Below are 23141 nucleotides of genomic sequence, written 5' to 3'. Positions count from 1 at the left end.
AAGCTGTAATTATAGCACATTTTATTTAGCCTTATTATATATCTGATTCTTATAAATAAGTTTTGCATTGAAGAAGAAATGATTAAATGTTTGTTAAGATAACAAAAACCTAATTTTTCAGGGAAATAAATCACACAGTAACAAGCATTAAAATTTAACAAACCAAGAGAAATAATGTGTGACAAGTTAAGCATTCATAACACGAATCATTAATTATAGTAGCAAACCATAAATCACATTTACTTTTGTTCCAGTTTATTCCTCAATCAAAAAAATGGCACACTCCAACATAGTTACCGAGACGCTTTTCCCTTGCAACCTCTGACATATCTACACAAATACTGTTTTCATGTTCGAATTGTCAACCCTCGAGATATCTTTCGCACTACACAATAATCTCTGATCATCTGATGCCTGCCTAACCGGGCTAGGACGCTGTTTCCACAGCAACTATCGATGCACTTTAGTAACACTGTTATTACAGAAATGTCGGTGTGATTCTGCCATAGGACAGCTATTTTCCATGGCACTGACATCATAAGAGAGCAAAATTAACCGTATTTCTATGGCATCACATAACCGTAACATACGACGTATCTCCCCCTAGTACAATCTTTTTCAGCACCACTAACATCCACAGTGGAACAGGATGCCAATTCCATGGTAACCCTTGATTATCCACATAAATGCTGGGGCAACGACAATCTTTGGTGCCTGGCAATATATATTTACAGAGTCTGAAGAGGACTCTTTCATAGAGTCGAAACCAGTCACTCACTCCATCATCATCATCATCATCTAAGACTGATTATGCCTTTCAGCATTCAGTCTGGAGCATAGCCCCCTTATAAAATTCCTCCACGATCCCCTATTCAGTGCTAACATTGGTGCCTCTTCTGATGTTAAACCTATTACTTCAAAACCATTCTTAACTGAATCCAGGTACCTTCTCCTTGGTCTGCCCCGACTCCTCCTACCCTCTACTGTTGAACCCATGAGCCTCTTGGGTAACCTTGCTTCTCCCATGCGTGTAACATGACCCCACCATCTAAGCCTGTTCGCCCTGACTGCTACATCTATAGAGTTCATTCCCAGTTTTTCTTTGATTTCCTCATTGTGGACACCCTCCTGCCATTGTTCCCATCTACTAGTACCTGCAATCATCCTAGCTACTTTCATATCTGTAACCTCAACCTTGTTGATAAGGTAACCTGGACTCCAATAAAAAAAATATTTTAACAAGATTGCGATCAAGACTGTTTTAACTTTTAATTTTCCTCAGCAAAGCCAACAAACAGTATAATTTTGGATTTCGAACCTAGTTGGATCATTCCATTTTTTGTGTACAAATGGAATCATCGACTTGGCTGGATACTTGAAAACATATCCTCAGTCACATTATTATTGCTCTAAAGTAGATATCACATACATTCAGTTGAAATGAATAAAATGGATCAACCTGCTTCATCACAGACAAATCACCAGCCCTTCAGCTACAAGGTGGTAGCAATGTCATCTTGGACATGACAATGTATCTAAATAACAAATCTTTAATTTTGAACATAAGGAGTGATTAAGAATACTACGAGGTGCTATCCAAAATTTTCGGGACTGGTGCTGCCATCTGTTGAAAACCTTACCTTTGGACTAATGGTCACCATCACCCTTGAGGTAGTTCCCATCCACACGTACACACCGGTCCCAGCGCTTCTGCCACTGGTCAAAAGTTTTCTGGAAGTCCTGTTCTTTGAGGGTGTTTATCACCGCCAGCGATGCTTCTTGAACCCTCTCTAGAGTGTTGAACCAATTGCCTTCCAACTTGAGTTTTGGTTTTGGGAACAGTGCGAAGACACAATGTGCCAAATCTGGCAAGTACGGCGGGTGGGGTACAGCTGCCATGTTGTTTTTTTGCCCAAAATGTCCTGGTGAGCAAGGATGTGTGACAGGACGCATTGTCATGATGCAGCAGCCAGTTCCCTTGATGCCAAGGTTTGGGCCATTGTCACTGCACGTTTTCATGGAGCCGTCGCAAAACGTCACAGTAGTACGCGGAATTCACTGTTTGGTTGGGTGGGACAAATTCTTTGTGCACAATTCCCCTGGTATCAAAGAAAACGATGAACATGCTCTTCACTTTGCTCTTCATCCATCTCGCTTTTTCAGGTCTTGGAGAACCCGGGCTCTTCCACTGGGGCGATTGTTGCTTTGTCTATGGGTCAAAACCGTAAATCCAGCTCTTGTCGCCGGTGATAACCCGTGACATGAAGGTTGGATCATCAGATGCGGTCTGACGAATTTGATACACACGCACTGATCTGTTCGTGGAGCCATTGTAAAATCGCCATACACCAAACACATAGTATGATGGGAATCACTGTGGACACGCAACATGTCCTCCCAACTGAATGTCACTCCGCACACTGACTCATCAGATATGCAGCTCTCGCCACCTAGCTGTGCAAAGATCTACTACTACTACTACTTTCCAGATGGCAGCACCAGTCCTGAAAATTTTGGAACTACTCGTGGTAGTTTTGAGCCTTTTACTACAGCATCGTCAAATGATTTTTTTAACTCTTCTCTTTCTCTCTGCATTACATGTGAAGTGAAGGTTCTCTAAATTTCTTATGCTTCTAATGTCTGTAATTCTGAATAATCTCCATTTGTGTATGTAAACAGCAGCACTCTCCATGCAGGAGTTCACGTAACTTCTGATTGTACACTGGCATTTGTAGTAGAAGTGCTTTCAATACCAAGTGTTGTGCTTGACTGAAGACCTTGCATTCGGATTTGGAGTTGAATGTGGTTTCGACACGACACTACTTTGAGGTGCCAGGTACGTCAGTATATCTATCTCACTGGGGCTCCAATTACAATGTAAAACCCATCGCCTAGATAAACAGAAACAGGAACACAAGCAGCACAGCATTCCCAAAGTTCGTATATTCAGGAAACCAGTGCATTCCAACACAGCAAAAAATTCAGCTGCATATCAGGCATCCATTAATGTTTTCAGGATACAATGATCAGGACAAAGTGAAATGACAAAGGATTCAACTGAGTCATCAAATTCAATAGTTGGGATTACTTGATGTTTTTGGCAAATGTGTACTTTTCATTGGCTGGCACAGTCCAGAAGTGGTTCACGAACAACAAAGAGAAGCTCAATATATAGGACAAATTCCAGCCAAACTGAAGACGCCATTTGGTGACGACTAACAGCAACTCTACTTCACAGAAGAACAACTGAAGAACAGAGCCCATCATGGGAAAGGATGCAGTGTTACCCACAGAAGGTTTTGACCCTATGTCAGATTGTGAGTCCAAACATGACAGACACTGATAAAATATCACACTTGAGGAAAAGAGCGGAGAAGAGATGTACCAAGCTCTTCTGGCCAAGACTCTCACAACAACCAAGGAAATCATGAAGAGCTGCCAGCGCATGGAAGAAATACAACAGAAAAGTGTTGGGTGAAAGAAGTCACAAGCAGCCATAGACTGTGGAAGATCAGTGCTCCAGGCTAATGAAGCTATTTCAGCAAGTTTGCTTAACAGAGACTGCTCTAGGCAGTTGTTTGCCATTGAAGAAACTGTTATCGCGTCTTCATCAACAAGACATGCTCCAGTTGACATCCGAGAAGCAATGTTACACTGCGAAGCTTTCATCAAATGAAAGCTACTCAGGTTCACAAAAGAAATCTACATACCAGAGGTGACCATCAGCATTGTTAAGTGATCAAGGAGAGTTTTGGATCACTAACTGTAACAAGCAGACATGACTGGTCCTAAAGGTATGCGAGAGCAGAACCTGTCCGGAAAACACAGTTTAGTGTCATCGATGAAAAATCATTCTCTGCCACCATTAAGCCAACACTGGGGAAGGAGCTACTATGGAACTGCCAACAGGATCTCACCTGACCAAGGGACAATAACAGTGATCAAGAACCATTCTGCATCAATTTTTGGATGCTTTTAGGATGCAGGAGGTTAGGATGAATATACAATTCCCATACATATTTAGTAGTTGGGAAGCATTGTCAGTTTTGCTACTGTTCTATATTCTGGAATATTCAATCTCTGTGTAAATAACAGCACATTCCATCCAGAAGTTCAATTCTGATCTGACAGTAGGCTGATGTCCATAATAAACATGCTTTTTGACTCTGCTTTAGGGTTTGGACTTGATCGCAGTTTTAGTATGACAGCATTATACCATAAAAAAGTAAAGAACAGGCTTTTCAAATTAATTCTAAAATATCACCAGCCAGGAGGAGGAAGGAACAGCTATATGGAAATTTACTAGCTGTACTATGCATGCGGAAGTTCAGCATGCAACAATAAGTCAGTGGCTTATTATCATGAAAAGACTTCCAGTATAAGCATTCTTTATATAAAAAACCTCACCATTTAAAACTGTGACTTTGGCTGCCATATGACAATAAAATTGGAGAATTATAGAAAAAAGATGACCCCAACTTCCTTAACAAGCAATTTCAGTGCTATAAAGAATCTCTGAATGACTCTCATGATGCCAATTCTTAATGTATTTCATTTTACATTATGATATGGCTTCTGGCCCTAAAAGACTTTATTCAAGCTGACAATAGCCATGGACACCTGTAAATTATACCCAGAGGCTAAACTGGTAAATGTAATCAGACATTCAATAATTACCATTTGTTGGTGAATAATGCAACCAGTCACAAAGACTTTTAAAATGCCTCATTTCAAAGCCATAGCCAGTTTTAATTGGAAAGCACATCTGCAAAGCTCACACAAACATTAAGAATATTATGAAATGTGGCACTGTTACTTATTTACACCATGTGTGTTGTTTGCAGTGCAACTGCTTATACATCACCCTGGAAAGCAATAAGGACCATAATAAAACAAATTGCCATCCACTGGAACATACTGTATGATCAGACGGAGTGCTGCTGACCAAAACATCAATGTAAATGGAAGTATTAGCAATCTGAAAATGAGCATGGTAGCACAAAATTAATTATGCCAATGAAATAAAACATTTTAAAAATATTTGTGGCCGGTTACTTTATTCACCAACTATCATTAATGGCCGTGGAGTTCACACGACCCACCATGGATACAATGAAATTACCATCTGATCAAACTCACTTCCTGAAGAGCACTTTGCAGGTATATATCCATACAAGGAGTAGGCATTCACCATCATCTGCATCACTACTCTGCAATTCACAATTACATGCCTGGCAGGGGCTCATCAAACTACCTTCACACTATTACTGTACAGTTCCACTCTCAAAAAGTGTGCAGAAAAAACAAACACTTAAATCTTTCTGTGTGAGCTCCAATTTCCCTTATTTTATTACAATGATCAATTCTTCCTATGTAGATGGGTGACAACAATATATTTTCACACTCAGAGCAGAAAATTTGTGACTGGACTTGCATGACAAGATCCTGTCTGCCTCTGCTTCAATGGCTGCCACCCAAATTCAACTATCATATCCATGGCACCCTCTTCCCTGTTTCATGACAATACACAATGAGCAGCCCATCTCTGAACTTTTTCTATGTCCTCCTTATCTGATGTGACTCCCACACTATATAGTAATACTCTAGAAAAGGATGGTCAAGCATAGAGAAAGAAGTCTCTTTAATAGACCTGCCACACCTTCTAAGTGTTCTGCCAATAAAATGTATTCTTTGGCCCGCCTTTCTCACAACATTATCTATGTGATCATTCCAATTTAAGTTATTCATAATTGCAATCCCTAAGAATTTAGTTGAATTCAAGGCCTTTAGATATGTGTGATTTATCGTGTAACCAAAATTTAGCAGATTCCTTTTAGTACTTATATGGCTAACTTAACACTTTTCATTATTTAGAGTCAATTGCCACCTTTCACACCACACAGATATCTTGTATAAATGACTTTGAACATTTGAGACTTTATGTGACAGTAAATGACAGTATCATCTGTAAACAATCTAAGAGGGCTGCTCAGACTATCTCCTAGATCATTTATGTAGATCAGGAACAGCAGAGGGCCTATAACACTTCCTTGAGGAACACCAGATATCAATTTTATTTTACTCGATGACTTTCTGTCAGTTACTACGAACTGTGACCTTTCTGACACAAAATTATGAATCCAGTTGCACAACTGGAAATTTAGTAGTATGGAATCAATCTGAAATCCCATGTTGATGGCACTCATTACTTCAAGTAAATAAAGAGTAGTTGTGTTTGGCAAGAATGATATTTTCTGAATCTCCATTGGATATCTGTCAATAAATCATTATCTTTGAGGTAATTCATAAGGTTCAAACACAGTATATGTTCCAAAATCCTACTGCACACAGACATTAGTGATATGGCTCTGTAATTCAGTGGATTACTCCTATTTCCTTTCTACGGTACTGGTGTGATCTGTGCAGCTTTCCAGCCTTGCAATTAGGCAAGCTTTCGGAGCCAGTGGCTCCTCCTTCAGGCAGAAGGGTTGAAGGGGAAGGAAGAGCAGTTTGTACATATTGATAGGTATGGAACTAGTATTTCAGCATGTTATGAAAAGACCCTGACTGGTGTACTTTCTGGACTGGAGGGCTTGCCTTCATTAAATGATTTAGCCTGTTGTGCTACACCAATGATATCTACTTCCAAGTTGCTCATGTTAGCAGTTGTTCTTGATCCGACTTTTGGAATATTGCTTCGCCTTCTTTAGTGAATGAATTTTGGAAAACCTTGTTTAGTAACTCTGCTTAGTGACACTGTCATCAGTGACATTACCATTGCTATCCTACAGTGATGGTATTGATTACGTGTTGGCACTGGTGTACTCTCCATACTACCAGAACCCCGTCAGATTTTCTGCCAGTGTCTAAGAAAGAGTTTCATTATGGAAACTGTTAAACGCAACTCACATTGAAGTTCATGCTAAGTTTCAAGCTTCAGTAAAACTTCACCAATCTTGAGATTTTTCATTCTTTAAAATTTGGCATACTTCTTTCATTGCTTCTGCAACAGTGTTCTGACCTGTTTTGTGTGCCATAAGAGACCATTAGCACCTCTTATTAATGTATTCCATATATCTCTCTCTCAATTGTCATCAATACTATTTCTTTGAATTTAAACCACAACTGGTCTATGCTTACACAGATTTGAAGGTGTGGAGACATCTCTTAGAAGGGCCTTTCTTTTTTTTAGTAGATCTGTTTTGTGTAATTTTTGGTGGATTTGGATATTATGGTATTCAGTTTTGCTACAACAGCCTTGTGGTCACTAATCCCTATATCCGTCATGATGCTCCCATCTGTTCGGGATCATTTGTTGCTAAGAGGTCAAGCATGTTTTTGCAACCATTTACACTTCAAGTGGGCCCCTCAACTAATTGTATAAAATGATTTTCTGAGAAAGCATTCATTATGATTTTGGATAACATTTTATGCCTACCATGGACTTAAAACATGTATTTTTGTCAACATATCGAGGATAGACTGAAGTCACCACCAGCTATAATTGTATTAGTGGGGTACCTATTTGTGATGAGACTCAAATTTTCTTTGAACTGTTCAGTGTTCAGCAACTGTATCATATGAGTGGGGGGAGGGTAAAAGGAACCAACTAATAATTTATTCCGGTTATGAAGTATAACCTCTACTCATACTAACACATAGGAACCATCTACTTCAGTTTTACTACATTTAAGTAAACTAATTCCAACAGCAATAAACACTCCCACTACCAACTGTATAGAATGTGTGCTTTCTGAACACTGTAAGGCCTTTTGTAAAAATTTCAGATGAACTTATCTCTGGCATTAGCCACCTTACAGCACCTATAACAATTTGAGCTTCAGTGCTTTCTTTTAACACTTGGAACTCTGGTTCTTCCCCAAGACAGTTATACAGTTACAACAATGTACAACTACAACACTGATTGTTGTTAGGTCTACCCTTGTTCTGTGTTAGCCTTGCACCCTTCTGTAGTTTCCCTAGACCATCAAACCTAAAAAAACTGCGAAGTCCCCAGAATACAAGCCCACTTCAGTGAAGTAATGCACACTGGAATTCAAATTGAGGCATCAAATCTGCTGCTACCATCTGTCCCCTATCAAATGACATTATTTAGCTAGAATTAACCCCTTCCTCCTTTCCTTTCATTTTATGCTTCTGTTTAGTTTTTACTTTCCCTGCCTATATTCCCAACACAAGTTGCTTGGCTCTTTTGGCTGACTTACTGAATGGGTAGTAAAATAATTGTGCTCTGTATTTTTCTTCACTCAAAGCTGTTACAAAAGGCAATTGCCAAAAAAGGATGTGCTATGGTTAAAACACAGAACTCATAGTTGGGAGGCAAATGTGAATGGGGGTAGCAGGGGGAGCAAGAAGAGGAAGAGGAAGAGGAGGAGGAAGAGGAGGATTAAATCCCTATCAGGACTCTCTAATGGTTTCCCTTAATCACTTAAGGTGAATAATAGGTTGGTTACTTTGAAACTGACAAATTCAACTTTCTGCACTTTAGTTGTCCACTCAGAGTGAGCTGTAATTCTAGTAATCTCTATGTCAACAAGGTGTATTACACCTACATGTATACTCTGTTTTTAACAAAATAATTTAATTGGATAGATAACAAATCTACTCTCCAAGCTGCAGCAGAACACACACATAAAAGAAGGTTGGAATTGGGCAAGCTTTCAAAGCCAGTGGCTCCTTCTTCAGGCAGAGGGGTTGATGGGGAAGGAAGGAGGGTGAAGTAAAAGGACTGGAGAGGTCTAGGAAAAAGGGTAGATTTCAGGAAACTCATCTTGAACTGCTGGTCAGAGGGGGCTTAATGCACGGGATGAGAAGGAAAGACTGATTGTTGGGGACTGCATAGATGGAATTTGAAGACCTGAGAGCTTATAGGTGGAAGACAGTGTAATATGAAGACAGAGATCACGGCCATGAGTTAATAAGAGTGTAAAGCTATGTGCATTATATGTAATAGAGATGGGAGGGGCCGTTAAAAACAGATGGGTAAGACAATGAAAGATGTAGAAAATGAAAACAGAGTGAAGAAAAGAGTAGTTACTATGAAGAAATGCTGAGACACAGGCCAGGCAGATGGCAAGAACCAAGCACACGTTGTAGCAACTTGCAGAGTTGTGAGAAACTGGGGTCTGGGGGACGAATCCAGATGGCATGTATGGTGAACATGGAGCCAAGGCCACTAATGTCATGTTGTAGAGCATGCTCTGCAACAGGATATTGCATGTTGCCAGTGTACACCCCCTGCCTTTACCTATTCACCCCAATTGATAATTTGGTGGTAGTCATGCCGACGTAAAAGGCTGAACAGTGTTTACAAAACAGCTGGTACATGTCGTGTCATTTCACAGGTGGCTCTCCCTTTGATACTATACATTTTGCCAGTTACATGGCTGTTATAGGTGGTGGTAGGGCAAGACTTGCAGCGGGAATGATTACAGGGGTAGGAGCCATAAGGCAGGGAGATGGGTGCAGAAAGCATATAGGGTCTGACAAGAATATTATGGAGATTGGGAGGGCAATGAAAAGCTATTCTTGGGGTAGTGTGGCAAAATCTCACCAGGGCACGATTTTAGGAAGTCATGGCCATGTCGAAGTAGCTGATTAACACATTCCAGACCAGGATAATACTGAGTGACTAGTGGTGTGCTCTGAAGTTGGTTTTTGGAGGGATCAACAGTACCAGGATTGGATGTGATGGCCCAGTAAATCTGCTTTTGAAGTAACCTGGTGGGGTAAGTATGCACAGTGAAGGCTGAGTTGAGAAGGTGGTGTAATACTGCAAAGGGTCTGCAACCAAACAAATACGTTTGTCTCAAATGCCAAGGCAACTGTCAAAATGTAAGTACTGTTGTTTGTTGGTAGGTTTAATGTGGACAGAAGTGTGTAGCTGGCCTTTAGTGAGGATGAGATCAACATCGAGGAAAGTGGCATGGGATTCAGAATAGGACCATGTGAAACTTAATTGGGAGAAGGTATTCAGAGATGACAGGAGTTTTAAAAAGTTGGCCTCACCATGGGTCATCAATGTACCTAAACCAAACCAGGGGCTGAAGACTTATGGATCCCACGAAAGACCCTCCAAGCGACCCATGAAAAAGTTGGCATAGGAAGGAACCATCCTGGCTCCCATGGTCATACCCCTGATATAAGGGTATGTCTGCCCCTCAAAGTTGAAGCTGTTGGTAAGAATTACCCCACCAACCTCATTCAAAAGCAGACTTCCCCGACCATCACATCCAATCCTGGTACTGCTGATCCCTCCAAAAAACAACTTTGGAGCACACCACTAGTCACTCAGTATTAACCTGGTCTGGAATGTATTAATCAGTTAATTCGACATGGCCATGACTTCCTAAAATCGTGCCCTGAAATGAGAACCCCTGTAACTGCCCCACTGCAAGACCTGCCATGTGCACCCTCCTACCACTACCTATAGCAGCCCTGTACCTGGCAAAACATATACTATCAAAGGAAGAGCCACCTGTGAAACATGTCATGTACCAACTGTCGTGAAAACACTGTTCAGCCTTTTACATTGGCATGACTACTGTCAAATTATCAATTACGGTGAATAGGTAAAGGCAGAGGGTGTATACTGGCAACATGCAATATCCCGTTGCAGAACATGCACCACAACATGACATTCGTGACCTCGGCGCCAGGTTCACCACACACGCCATCTGGATTCTTCCCCCAGTCACCAGTTTCTCACAACTCTGCAGATGGAACTAGCGCTACAACATGTGCTTGGTTCTTGCCACCCACCTGGTCTTAATTTATGTTATTTCTTGCATCTCCGCATTTCTTCACAGTAACTACTCTTTCCTTCACTCCGTTTTCATTTTCTATATCTTTCATTGTCTTAGGCGTTTAATTTTAACCAGCACCTCCCACCTCTGTTACATATCATGCACGCAGCTTTTCACTCTTATTAACTCATGCATGATGTTGAGGCAGTCATCTCTGTCTTGCATATTACACTGTCTTCCACCTATAACCTCTCAGGTCTTCAAATCCCATCTTATCCAGTCCCCAACAATCAGTCTTTCCTTCTTGTCCCGGGCAGTAAGCCTCCCCTGACTCGCCATTCTGGGTGACTTTCCCAAAATCTACCCCATTTCCTAGACCTCTCCAGTCATCCTCCTTCACCCTTCTTCCTTCCCCTTCAACCCTTCTGCCAGAAGGAGCCACTGGCTCCAAAAGCTTGCTTAATTACAACCTTCTTTTATGCATGTGTTCTCCCGCCACATGGTGAATAGAATTCTTATCTATCCAATTAAATTCTGCTAAATATGCTATGCAAGACACAGGATGGTGTATGATGGAGGATACCTCATGATGTTGTTGTTGTGGTCTTCAGTCCTGAGACTGGTTTGATGCAGCTCTCCATGCTACTCTATCCTGTGCAAGCTGCTTCATCTCCCAGTACCTACTGCAATCTACATCCTTCTGAATCTGCTTAGTGTATTCATCTCTTGGTCTCCCTCTATGATTTTTACCCTCCACGCTGCCCTCCAATACTAAATTGGTGATCCCTTGATGCCTCAGAACATGTCCTACCAACCGATCCCGTCTTCTGGTCAAGTTGTGCCACTAACTTCTCTTCTCCCCAATCCTGTTCAATACTTCCTCATTAGTTATGTGATCTACCCATCTAATCTTCAGCATTCTTCTGTAGCACCACATTTCGAATGCTTCTATTCTCTTCTTGTCCAAACTATTTATCGTCCATGTTTCACTTCCATACATGGCTACACTCCATACAAATACTTTCAGAAATGACTTCCTGACACTTAAATCTATACTCGATGTTAACAAATTTCTCTTCTTCAGAAACGCTTTTCTTGCCATTGCCAGTCTACATTTTATATCCTCTCTACTTCGACCATTGTCAGTTATTTTGCTCCCCAAATAGCAAAACTCCTTTACTACTTTAAGTGTCTCTCAATCCTAATCTAATTCCCTCAGCATCACCCGACTTTTGTTGATGTTCATCTTATATCCTCCTTTCAAGACACTGTCCATTCCATTCAACTGCTCTTCCAAGTCCTTTGCTGTCTCTGACAGAATTATAATGTCATCGGCGAACCTCAAAGTTTTTATTTCTTCTCCATGGATTTTAATACCTACTCCGAATTTTTCTTTTGTTTCCTTTACTGCTTGCTCAATATACAGATTGAACAACATCGGGGGAGGCTACAACCCTGTCTTACTCCCTTCCCAACCACTGCTTCCCTTTCATGTCCCTCGACTATTATAACTGCCATCTGGTTTCTGTACAAATTGTAAATAGCCTTTCGCTCCCCGTATTTTACCCCTGCCACCTTCAGAATTTGAAAAAGAGTATTCCAGTCAACATTGTCAAAAGCTTTCTCTAAGTCTACAAATACTAGAAACGTAGGTTTGCCTTTTCTTAATCTTTCTTCTAAGATAAGTCGTAAGGTCAGTATTGCATCACGTGTTCCAGTGTTTCTACGGAATCCAAACTGATCTTCCCCGAGGTTGGCTTCTACTAGTTTTTCCATTCGTCTGTAAAGAATTTGTGTTAGTATTTTGCAGCTGTGACTTATTAAACAGATAGTTCGGTAATTTTCACATCTGTCAACACCTGCTTTCTTTGGGATTGGAATTATTATATTCTTCTTGAAGTCTGAGGGTATTTCGCCTGTTTCATACATCTTGCTCACCAGATGGTAGAGTTTTGTCAGGACTGGCTCTCCCAAGGCCGTCAGTAGTTCCAATGGAATGTTGTCTACTCCAGGGGCCTTGTTTCGACTCAGGTCTTTCAGTGCTCTGTCAAACTCTTCACGCAGTATCGTATCTCCCATTTCATCTTCATCTACATCCTCTTCCATTTCCATAATATTGTCCTCAAGCACATCGCCCTTGTATAGACCCTCTATATACTCCTTCCACCTTTCTGCTTTCCCTTCTTTGCTTAGAACTGGGTTTCCTTCTGAGCTCTTGATATTCATACAAGTCGTTCTCTTATCTCCAAAGGTCTCTTTAATTTTCCTGCAGGCAGTATCTATCTTACCCCTAGTGAGATAAGCCTCTACATCCTTACATTTGTCCTCTAACCGTCCCTGCTTAGCCATTTTGCACTTCCTGTCGATCTCATTTTTGAGAAGTTTGTATTCCTTTTTGCCTGCTTCATTTACTGCATTTTTATATTTTCTCCTTTCATCAATTAAATTCAATATTTCTTCTGTTACCCAAGGATTTCTATTAGCCCTCGTCTTTTTACCTACTTGACCCTCTGCTGCCTTCACTACTTCATCCCTCAGAGCTACCCATTCTTCTACTGTATTTCTTTCCCCCATTCCTGTCAATTGCTCCCTTATGCTCTCCCTGAAACTCTGTACAACCTCTGGTTCTTTCAGTTTATCCAGGTCCCATCTCCTTAAATTCCCACCTTTTTGCAGTTTCTTCAGTTTTAATCCACAGGTCATAATCAATAGATTGCGGTCAGAGTCCACATCTGCCCCTGGAAATGTCTTACAATTTAAAACCTGGTTCCTAAATCTCTGTCTTACCATTATATAATCTATCTGATACCTTTTAGTATCTCCAGGGTTCTTCCATGTATACAACCTTCTTTCATGATTCTTAAACCAAGTGTTAGCTATGATTATGTTGTGCTCTGTGCAAAATTCTACCAGGCGGCTTCCTCTTTCATTTCTTAGCCCCAATCCATATTCACCGACTATGTTTCCTTCTCTCCCTTTTCCTACACTCGAATTCCAGTCACCCATGACTATTAAATTTTCGTCTCCCTTCACTACCTCAATAATTTCTTTTATTTCATCATACATTTCTTCAATTTCTTCGTCATCTGCAGAGCTAGTTGGCATATAAACTTGTACTACTGTAGTAGGTGTGGAGTTCGTATCTATCTTGGCCACAATAATGCGTTCACTATGCTGTTTGTAGTAGCTTACCCGCATTCCTATTTTCCTATTCATTATTAAACCTACTCCTGCATTACCCCTATTTGATTTTGTGTTTATAACCCTGTAGTCACCTGAGCAGAAGTCTTGTTCCTCCTGCCACCGAACTTCACTAATTCCCACTATATCTAATTTCAACCTATCCATTTCCCTTTTTAAATTTTCTAACTTACATGCCCAATTAAGGGATCTGACATTCCACGCTCCGATCCGTAGAACGCCAGTTTTCTTTCTCCTGATAACGACATCCTGCTGAGTAGTCCCCGCCCGGATATCCGAATGGGGGACTATTTTACCTCCGGAATATTTTACCCAAGAGGACGCCATCATCATTTAATCATACAGTAAAGCTGCATGCCCTCGGGAAAAATTACGGCTGTAGTTTCCACTTGCTTTCAGCCGTTCGCAGTACCAGCACAGCAAGGCCGTTTTGACTATTGTTACAAGGCCAGATCAGTCAATCATCCAGACTGTTGCCCTTGCAACTACTGAAAAGGCTGCTGCCCCTCTTCAGGAACCACGCGTTTGTCTGGCCTCTCAACAGATACCTCATACCACTACTAAATATTCTCTTTTCTGCTCCACTCAGAACTGGATTCTGCAAATAATTTGCAAGCTCTGCTTGCACCATATAGGCAGGGCCAGCAGTCTTCACCACTTCCACCAGCCACTCGTATGAATGGACAATGGCCTCACAACCCAAGAGACAGGCATCTTGTTGCAGAAAAGAGACACAATTTGCAAATGACTGCATCCTGCACCCTCGATAGCCACATGCGAGACCTCCTCTACATCTTGGTTGAGGTCCCTGTCAGATGTATCAAGCAAACACTGGCGTTCTTTCCAGCACTAGATGCTATTTTCCTAAGGGACTTCATAACACACCTAATACTGGAGCTCCTGATAACTAGTAAATCCCTTGCCCCAATGAGCCTGCTCAGACCCTGCCGAAGGAGTGGCCACTTGCCCATTCACAGGGTGAATAGGCAAGGCTAGGCGGCCAGTCCCCATGTTGACAATCTGCCTCAAGCAACAGGAACCTTACTAGTCCTTCCTAAGACTAAGTATAAATCCCTACTCCCCCCCCCATTTGTCTCGCTTGTCCACGGTTTACTTCGCATGCTCTTCGTCAAGTAAAAAATTCAAGCTTACACAATTTTGGCCTTTTACATGTCCACTTATACACATAACGGATACTGATGAGTAGGTGTTCTACTATCTTTTTAAGGAAAACCACATTTGATGACAAACATTTCTTTTTTAATTGCATTCACAAGAGTTTTAAGTTTCCCAGGAAGTTTTCATGGATTTCAGACTTAGCATCTCATTTGTGAGCTCAGTACTGACCAAAAGCTGTGGCTACGCTGTACAGTTATAGCATCTGATATGAATTTTCTGTTTCTGTGTTGCTATTGTCTTTAGCCCATTAGAGTGTAAGAAATAGATTCTTCTGCACACAACAGTTTTTAACAGAGTAAGTAATTACCTAAAAGCATACTTGAATTTAAACCTTGGGTCAAGGTACTCTTTGATTTAATTTATTGGCAGGTGTCGAAAAACTATAAACAACACGAGGTCATGATATACTTACTTGAGAAAGATATATTTTGTGCAGTTTCCACTGTTTGTCCAATGCATTCACAGTCACATCACTCCCCTTTCCCTCAGTGAACAAGGTCTTGTGAATGTATTTTGGGGTACACATTAGCTTTTTCCTGGAAATGTAAAAGATGTTACCATTAATTCAATTGATAGTCAAGGCTGCTATAGTTGGTAATGAAAGTCAGAGCAGCTCTCGACGGGTCATGGAGCAGGAGACAAAAAAGAAAACTTTCCATGATGTAATAAATGGGAGTACTGTCACAGTTGTCAGGAACTACACTTCCTCTTTTGTTTTACTTCAGTGTCTTTGAACTAACAACAAAAATGCACATTTTGGTTCCTTAAACGTCCTAGTGCTCTAGCTGGCAGTCAACTTCTTTATTAAAACTTGAGTCTTTTTATAAAAAACGGCTTACATTAAAAGCCAGTTACAAGAGTCTCATAACTGAATTAGTGACACTGTGAAGCAAGATTTTATCACATGGGGAGTAGGTTGCGATCATAATCGAATGTCATTAATGGAATATAACTAATATGTATGAAATGTGCCATTCCATTCCTCTTTCTATGTCAAACTAAAATAAAAACTCTTGGTTCCAACAATTACCTTTATTACCTTCAGTAGGACAACTAATTGTTTTAATTGCTTCTGTGATGGCCTTTTAGTAATGAGTAAACAGAATGTGATTGGTTGACCCACATCTTTGTGACATCACACTGCCATAAATTATGCCAATGTTGGCGATTGGGGGACACTAGCAGTACCACCACTTCTCTATAGTCCCTCAACATCACGAGCCCTTTTCCATGGATGACTAAGATTATAGCCACTGTTCCAGTTAACATTGCTACTGCAAATTCCAATTTCTACAGTCTCTTTGACGACAGGGTCTTAGTAAGTCGATGCATGAGACAAGATGTCTACTTCATTTAACATAACTTTTTGAGCTGGATTTTTCCAAAGCTTGATTTTTAACATGCCATTTGTATTCTGTTAAGTGGTCAGAAACTATATGAATTGACTGATATAGGTGATCTTCCACTGAAAAGGTATTTTATAAATTATATGGATCCAGATGCCAAGACTGTCATTAATTTGACACAGCATCTTTTCACTTTCTTGGATGATGGGAAAATAGGTTATATACTCTATCTCCAGTGTCATGTAAAAAAATCAGACACAATGGATAGAAACACCTTGCACATTATGAGAGCATATCTTTCAAATATACCTTCTGACAGACATACAATTCAGGTTGTATATACTGTTGTTGCAGACCATTTTGGACAAATAACTCAACTGCAAGACAGTATAAAAGACTAGGATAGCATAGTGGCTGAATTTAAATAAACTAAAATTGGTAATCTTATAACAGCAGAAAAATGAGATCATGTTTATAAAGAAAGCAGTGTAGAAAATAGCTGGGAAACCTTCTGTGATATATTAAGGATGTCACATAAATGTAGCTTGTACTAAAGTATGCAGAACCATTAGCGGCAAGCCAAACAAGAAATGGATCATCATAGAAGTTAAAAAAACAAGAAGTGACCTGAAAGCTTACAGGAACAAGAAGAAAGCACACCATAGAATGACAACAGAAGTATAAGTTAGTCATCAAAAACTTATAATACAAACTTCCTCTAACACCTGTAAAACATTTTGGACCTATATAAAGGAAAACAGAAAAGATACAAACACAACATTGACAAGGGGGTGGAAAGAATTGACAGATCCACAACAAGTGTGTAATAGTTTCAATCAACAACTTTTAAAACAAAACATAGCAGTATTAAAAAGCATAGAAAGCAGCAAAGAGGTTACTGAAGAGTATATAACTGTTCCTTACAGATTAATTGGAAGTTTCAAAAACAATTAGAGCACTAAAACATAAAAATACAAAGGGTCTGGATGGCATATCAGCAAATATGGGAAAATGCTGTGCTAAATATCAAAGTAGTTTTTCCAAAAAGCATAAAAATTAGGAAGGTAGTGCCACTAATTAAAGTCACTGATAAAGGAAAGCCATAAGGTAGTGCCAGTGTTTGAAGCAGGTGTAAACGAGATACAGAAATTATAGAGCCGTAACTTAAATAGTACAAACAGTGATTAAAGATAGAATGGTAAAGTTCATATAGAGGCAACATATCTTCCTTGAAGCACAAGATGGGTCCGCAAAGGAAAGATCTACAAAAAAATGCAGTGGCAAAGTTCGTAACATGCACAGTTGAGGTGCTGGATGATATGAAGACAGTATCTCTGTGTACTTGGAAGTTTCCAACTCTTTTGACTGTGTCTGTCACAGAATCCTTTCAGAGAAACTGCACTGCTATGGCATTATATGAAAAGCTGCAGATATTATAGAAACCTTCACTGAAAACAGAGTGCACTACAATAAAACATAAATCCAGAAACACAGAGAAAAATGTTTATTTTGATTTTCTGGAAGTGAAATACAAAGTAGCACAGGGTTAAGTAATAAGACTTCTACTCTTCATTTTGTATATAAATGAGAAACTAGTGACGTACGCCAACAACGCAGTTTTACTAGTGTGTAGTGAGTCAGGTACTTTCAAGTAAATAATCTATTCCAAAATATATAGGCCCTACATACAAAATTTCAAACAAACAGAAATTACAGCTTAAGATGATTTTATACTGAGCAGTGCAGACAAAGGCCTAGAAGAAGTGGGTTTTGGGAATGAGGCTATACTAATATGGAGAGGAGCAACAGATATATACATATATTCAGAGAACTTTAGTACTTGAAAAGAAAACCACAGATTCATAGCAAAACTAACACCATTGGAATCATGCAAAATCAATTTACAGAATCTGAAAAACAAACTGTACCAATTATGCGCATATATGAGACAGTACTTCTTTTAACCGTAAATGGTACAAACACCTGTAAAGACTTCTTTTAACGGTAAATGGAACACCACGTCTAAACAGAGGTTTTCTTGACAACACAAGAGCTAGAGAAACTTATATCTGCAGCAGAGGGCTGAAAGTAACAGATAGGAACCCCGGAAATGCAGGAAGCTTGATTTATAACTGACTGCCAATGGGCATAAATGGACTGCGCACTTTCAAACGAAAACTGAAGGAACATCTTATCTGTGGATGTTGGTATAAAGCAAAGGCAAATTCTAAGAAAAAAGGTAAATTCAAAGTTGGAAACAGTGCAAAACACTTCTTCATCAAGTGGAAACCAACTTCCTGAAGAGAGAGAAAAGAAAAGTCCGGCATCGTGCCGAAAATACAGAAGAAGTGGAAAATCGTGTTTCTAATTCTGTGTATTAGTGCAAATACAGTTTAAAAAATGTTTTTTAGTTTATATAAATATAAAAATAAAAGAGGATGTCATCATCAGGAGAACCAGAACCGCCATCCTAGGGATCAGAGCAGAACCTTATATCCCTTAACCGGGGAGGTAGGTTAGAAAATTTGAAAAGGGAAATAGATAAGTTGAAGTTAGATATACTGGGAATTAATGAAGTTTGGTTCATGAGAAATAGGACTTCTGATGAGGTGAATAAAGGGTTAAAAATACAAATTCAAATAGAGGTAATTTATCATATATTTTTAAGACAGAGATTTCAGAACCAGATTTTAAACTTTAAGATGTTTCTAGGAGCCTGTGGACTCTGACCATAGTTTATTGGTTATGACCTGCCGAATAATACTGAAGAAATTGCAAAAAAGGTTGGAAATTTAGGGTATGGGGCCTGGATAAATTGAAGGAGCCTGAGGTTTTGTATAAGTTAAATGGTATATAGAGGGTCTATACAAGGGAGACGAACTTGCACGCACCATTGTAGAAATGGAATAGGACTTAGTTGAAGATAAGATGGGAAACATGATTCTGGGAGCAGAATTTGACACACCAGTAAAAGCCCTAAGTCAAAACAAGGCCTCAGGAGCAGATGGCATTCCATCAGACCTACTGATAGCCTTGATGTGGTCATTGGTGCTCTCTGGTGGCGTGTTTATGGGTTGCGTGTTATGTGGTGTATTGGGTTCAGTTGCGTATCAGTCCTCGACACATTTGGTTTTGCTGTTGACTGTGCGTTTACAGGAATAGTTTTCAGTGAGTTAACGATTTAGATTTTTGTTGTGTAAGTTATTGTAGTGTTGTTTGCTGTTCGTTGTGTGTGAATTTTTCCAAATTACTTTGTTTATGCCTTTGTTAGGTATGGATATGAATGACACACTGAACAGTATGCATTTGTGTACGCAGATGGGGGACAGTGCATTGTCCTTCATCAAGTTTCTTCAGCTTTTTGGGCTGTTGCCCGAAGGGGTGAAGTGCTGTCTGTTGGGAGGAAATGCAATTCATGAAAGTTCTGGCGTCTCGGACCAGGGACGGCTATATGTGGAGGTGCCGTAGGGATAACCGATGGCACTCCATAAGGCAAGGTTCCTGGTTCGAGAAACCTAAGTTGGGCATGCGAGAAATTGTGTTAATGACTTATCATTTTTGTTATAGATCTTCTCACAGTTTCTGTGCACGAGACTGGTGTGAGTGAGAGGACTGTGCTGAATTGGTTTTCATTTTGTTGTGAAGTGTGTCCAGAGTATATTAAGTACAGGGGTAAGTTGGGTGGGCCTGGGGTAGTGGTGGAGGTTGACGAGTTGCAGTTTGGGAGGAAGTAGTATGGGAGGGGTAAATCTTTGGTTGGTGTATGGGTGTGGGTGGCTGTTGTGTCGGAGGGGGGGTGGGGGGTTTCAGAATGTGTAATTATGGTTTTGGAAGGGTAGACGAAAAGGGAATTAGTGGGATTAATTGAGGATTTCATAGCAGAGGGGAGTACCATAGTTTCAGACGCATTTTCATCTTATAGGGGGTTGGGTGTGCGGGAGTACAATGATTCAGTAGTTAATCATAGTGTTAGAGTTTAAAAATTATGAGACCGGGGCCTGTACGAATATCATAGAGAGGTTTTGGGGGGCCATTAAGTAAGTTATTGGGAGGGGGATGAGGTGCTCTTCTAAACTTCAGTCTCATTTAGATGAGTACTGTTGGCGGAAGAGTGTCCCTGAGAGCTATGGTATTTTTAGGGTTTTTTAAGGGCAGTTAGTACAATGTATAGCCCGAAGGTTGTTGGTTAGGGAGGTGTCATGTGGGGTGGAGGGGGTATGCGTGGCTGCAGCTAGGGGGGGGGTTAGTTGTTGGGAAGGCTTTTTGGAGGTAGGTGGGTGGGTGGTGGTGGTTGTTTTATGATTTTGTTGTGGAGGATATCATTTGTTGCAGTTTTTGTTGATTTGTAGTGTGTGATTGAGATTTTTTTTTGTTTACGGGTTTTTGATTTTGAGGGGAGGGCAGGGTGGGTTGTGGTTTTTCTTTGTTGGTGGGTGTGTTTTTGTTTATATATATATCTGTGTGTGTGTGTGTGTGTGTGTGTGTGTGTGTGTGTGTGTGTGTGAGAGAGAGAGAGAGAGAGAGAGAGAGAGAGAGAGAGAGATTGTAGTGTCGCACCTAGAGTGAGTTGTTTGGTTGTTGTTATTGGTGATTTGGTATTGTGAGTTGCTGTTGACCTATATAGGTCAAGGGAAGTGTTTGATTCCAATGTGTGGTTGTAGCTACGGGTGGTTTGGTATCGCGAGTTACTGCTGACCTATATAGGTCAAGATTCCAATTTGGTTTCTCTTGGTGGTGTTTTTTTTTGTGGATGGCAATAATTGTGGTGAATGTTTTGGGGTTTTATAATGTGGTATCGACAGTTGCTGTTGGGTTTATCCTCTGGAATCAGTCACTTCCCTTGGCCTATTGTTACTTAATTTTTTGCATCAAACATAAATTTGTACGCAATTTTGGTATATCACTGCGAAATATAATCTAAGTACAAAAATAAACTATACTACATAAACATTCAATGAAACTGGGATAGTGGTTCCAATCTGAGGAAAATTCGCAATATTCCAACAGTCTACTCTCAAAAATATTGGGTAGGTGGCATTTTTCGGCATTATGTTGCAAAGTTAGCAGAGAAACTGCACCCTGTTCGTAACGAAAGTCTGAACACAAGATACATTGTGGATCTGGTGGATTTCTTCTCTTACATTTAAACTGGCCGCCTTTCGGTAAGGAACAGTGCTAATATACACAGAAACATTACAGAATATGGAGAAATCTTGTTAACTCAGTTGCAGCCGATTTAAAGCTTAAACATAGTTAAAGTTACCGTCCAATGTTGAAAAGTCTGCTATCACACTCATAAAACTGTTGAATCACCTCCAAGTACGTTCCTAACCATTAAGTTTTCTAAATCCATCATTAATATAACTGCTCTGTTTTTGCTATGTTACTTTGTATTGTCTCATAACATCCCCCAGGTGACGCACTGCTGCGAGCCTTTATCGGAAAACTATACAATAATTTTCCACATCGTGACCGTGGCGGGGGAGGGGGGGGGGGGAGGGTGTAAGAGATGACAGTTGTCATTACCGATTGGCTTCTGGTTCCAGATGCAAAAGAAAAATCAAGGAAAAATTAAGATACATATATAAGTATTTACAACTCACACAACGGTATTATACTGGTAAGAAGAAAGTTGAATTTTAAGTAAATGGGAAGAATTACGAAATAAACTCCGTCGCATATACGATTCGTGCTGAGTTATTGAAACTTACTTTTTGGGCGCCCGCATTCGGTCGTTCAATTCAGGTTCGGGTTCTTCGCTTCGTTTTCTTTTCTTTCCAACAAGCTGCCGTACATTATCTGCTAAAATGTCGGGGCGGCAATTGTCTCTCAACAATTTTGCAAACGTCGAGCCCATGTCTCTTTCGGAAATAAATAGTGCGCCCTCACGGTAATATAGCTGTTCACTTTCAATGCGTGACGATGTCGTGATGTCATTAACAAATAATTAATTCCATTATAAAAATTATTTCAACCGATGCTACCATCTCACTGTGCGTAACGTTCAACAGACGCGACGCTCTTTGCTGACGCCTCTACATCAATGTAAACTTTCTCTTGCTATTTATAAACATGAGCAAATAAAAGTTTGCAAAGATAATCCGCAACACACCCACAATTCTAAGGACTTGAAATGAAAGATGATCCACTGTGATATGTCAAAGTTAACTCTGTGGTCAATGTGGAGTTACATCGAGAGCTAACAGACAAACGTGTAGTAATTTGACGTTCACGTACGTCTAGTATTTTTTGTTGTTTCGTAGAAATATTAACAATTTGTTTCCTGCTTTTACGACTGCTAATGTTCAGAGGGGGAACATTACAGCAGCACGTGCAAATATGTACAAAATAATGGTCTAGGACTACGAGGCGAAGTTTTTCTTGTCAAAAGACTGATTATAAATGAGGGTGAAGGAGTTTCCGTAAATGCGAAGAGTACGCAAGTTGTACATCACCCCCCCATATGAGCAGAGCAATCATATGTTCGTAAACAATGAAGTAACATAATGAAATGAGGGATTTTCATCTAAGGGAGATGAATAGCACGCTGGATGAACGACAAGGAAAGAAAAAATAAGAATAAAAATGACTGTGGTACATCGGGTTTTCAAACTTAACTTTCCGAATGTTTCGGAAATGGAAAGTTTAC

The 23141-nt window shown here is 40.1% G+C and overlaps 1 protein-coding gene across 1 annotated transcript in view; it reads right to left on the bottom strand.

Annotated features, from left to right (window-relative positions):
* LOC126411465 (protein germ cell-less) overlaps nucleotides 1–22537 on the bottom strand; it is a 105009-nt gene extending 82472 nt beyond the window's left edge. The window contains exons 1-2 of the mRNA XM_050081365.1: nucleotides 22204–22537; nucleotides 15559–15682 (exon numbers count right to left, since the gene is read on the bottom strand). Of these exons, the coding sequence (XP_049937322.1) occupies nucleotides 15559–15682; nucleotides 22204–22349 (270 nt within the window). The 5' untranslated portion in view covers nucleotides 22350–22537. The remainder of the gene's footprint in view (nucleotides 1–15558; nucleotides 15683–22203) is intronic.
* Between the last annotated feature and the right edge of the window lie 604 nt (nucleotides 22538–23141).

Source organism: Schistocerca serialis, chromosome 1 (genome assembly GCF_023864345.2).
Source record: "Schistocerca serialis cubense isolate TAMUIC-IGC-003099 chromosome 1, iqSchSeri2.2, whole genome shotgun sequence".
Lineage (NCBI taxonomy): Eukaryota > Metazoa > Arthropoda > Insecta > Orthoptera > Acrididae > Schistocerca > Schistocerca serialis.
Note: the sequence above shows the minus strand (reverse complement) of the source record. Positions and strands in the feature narration are given on the sequence as shown.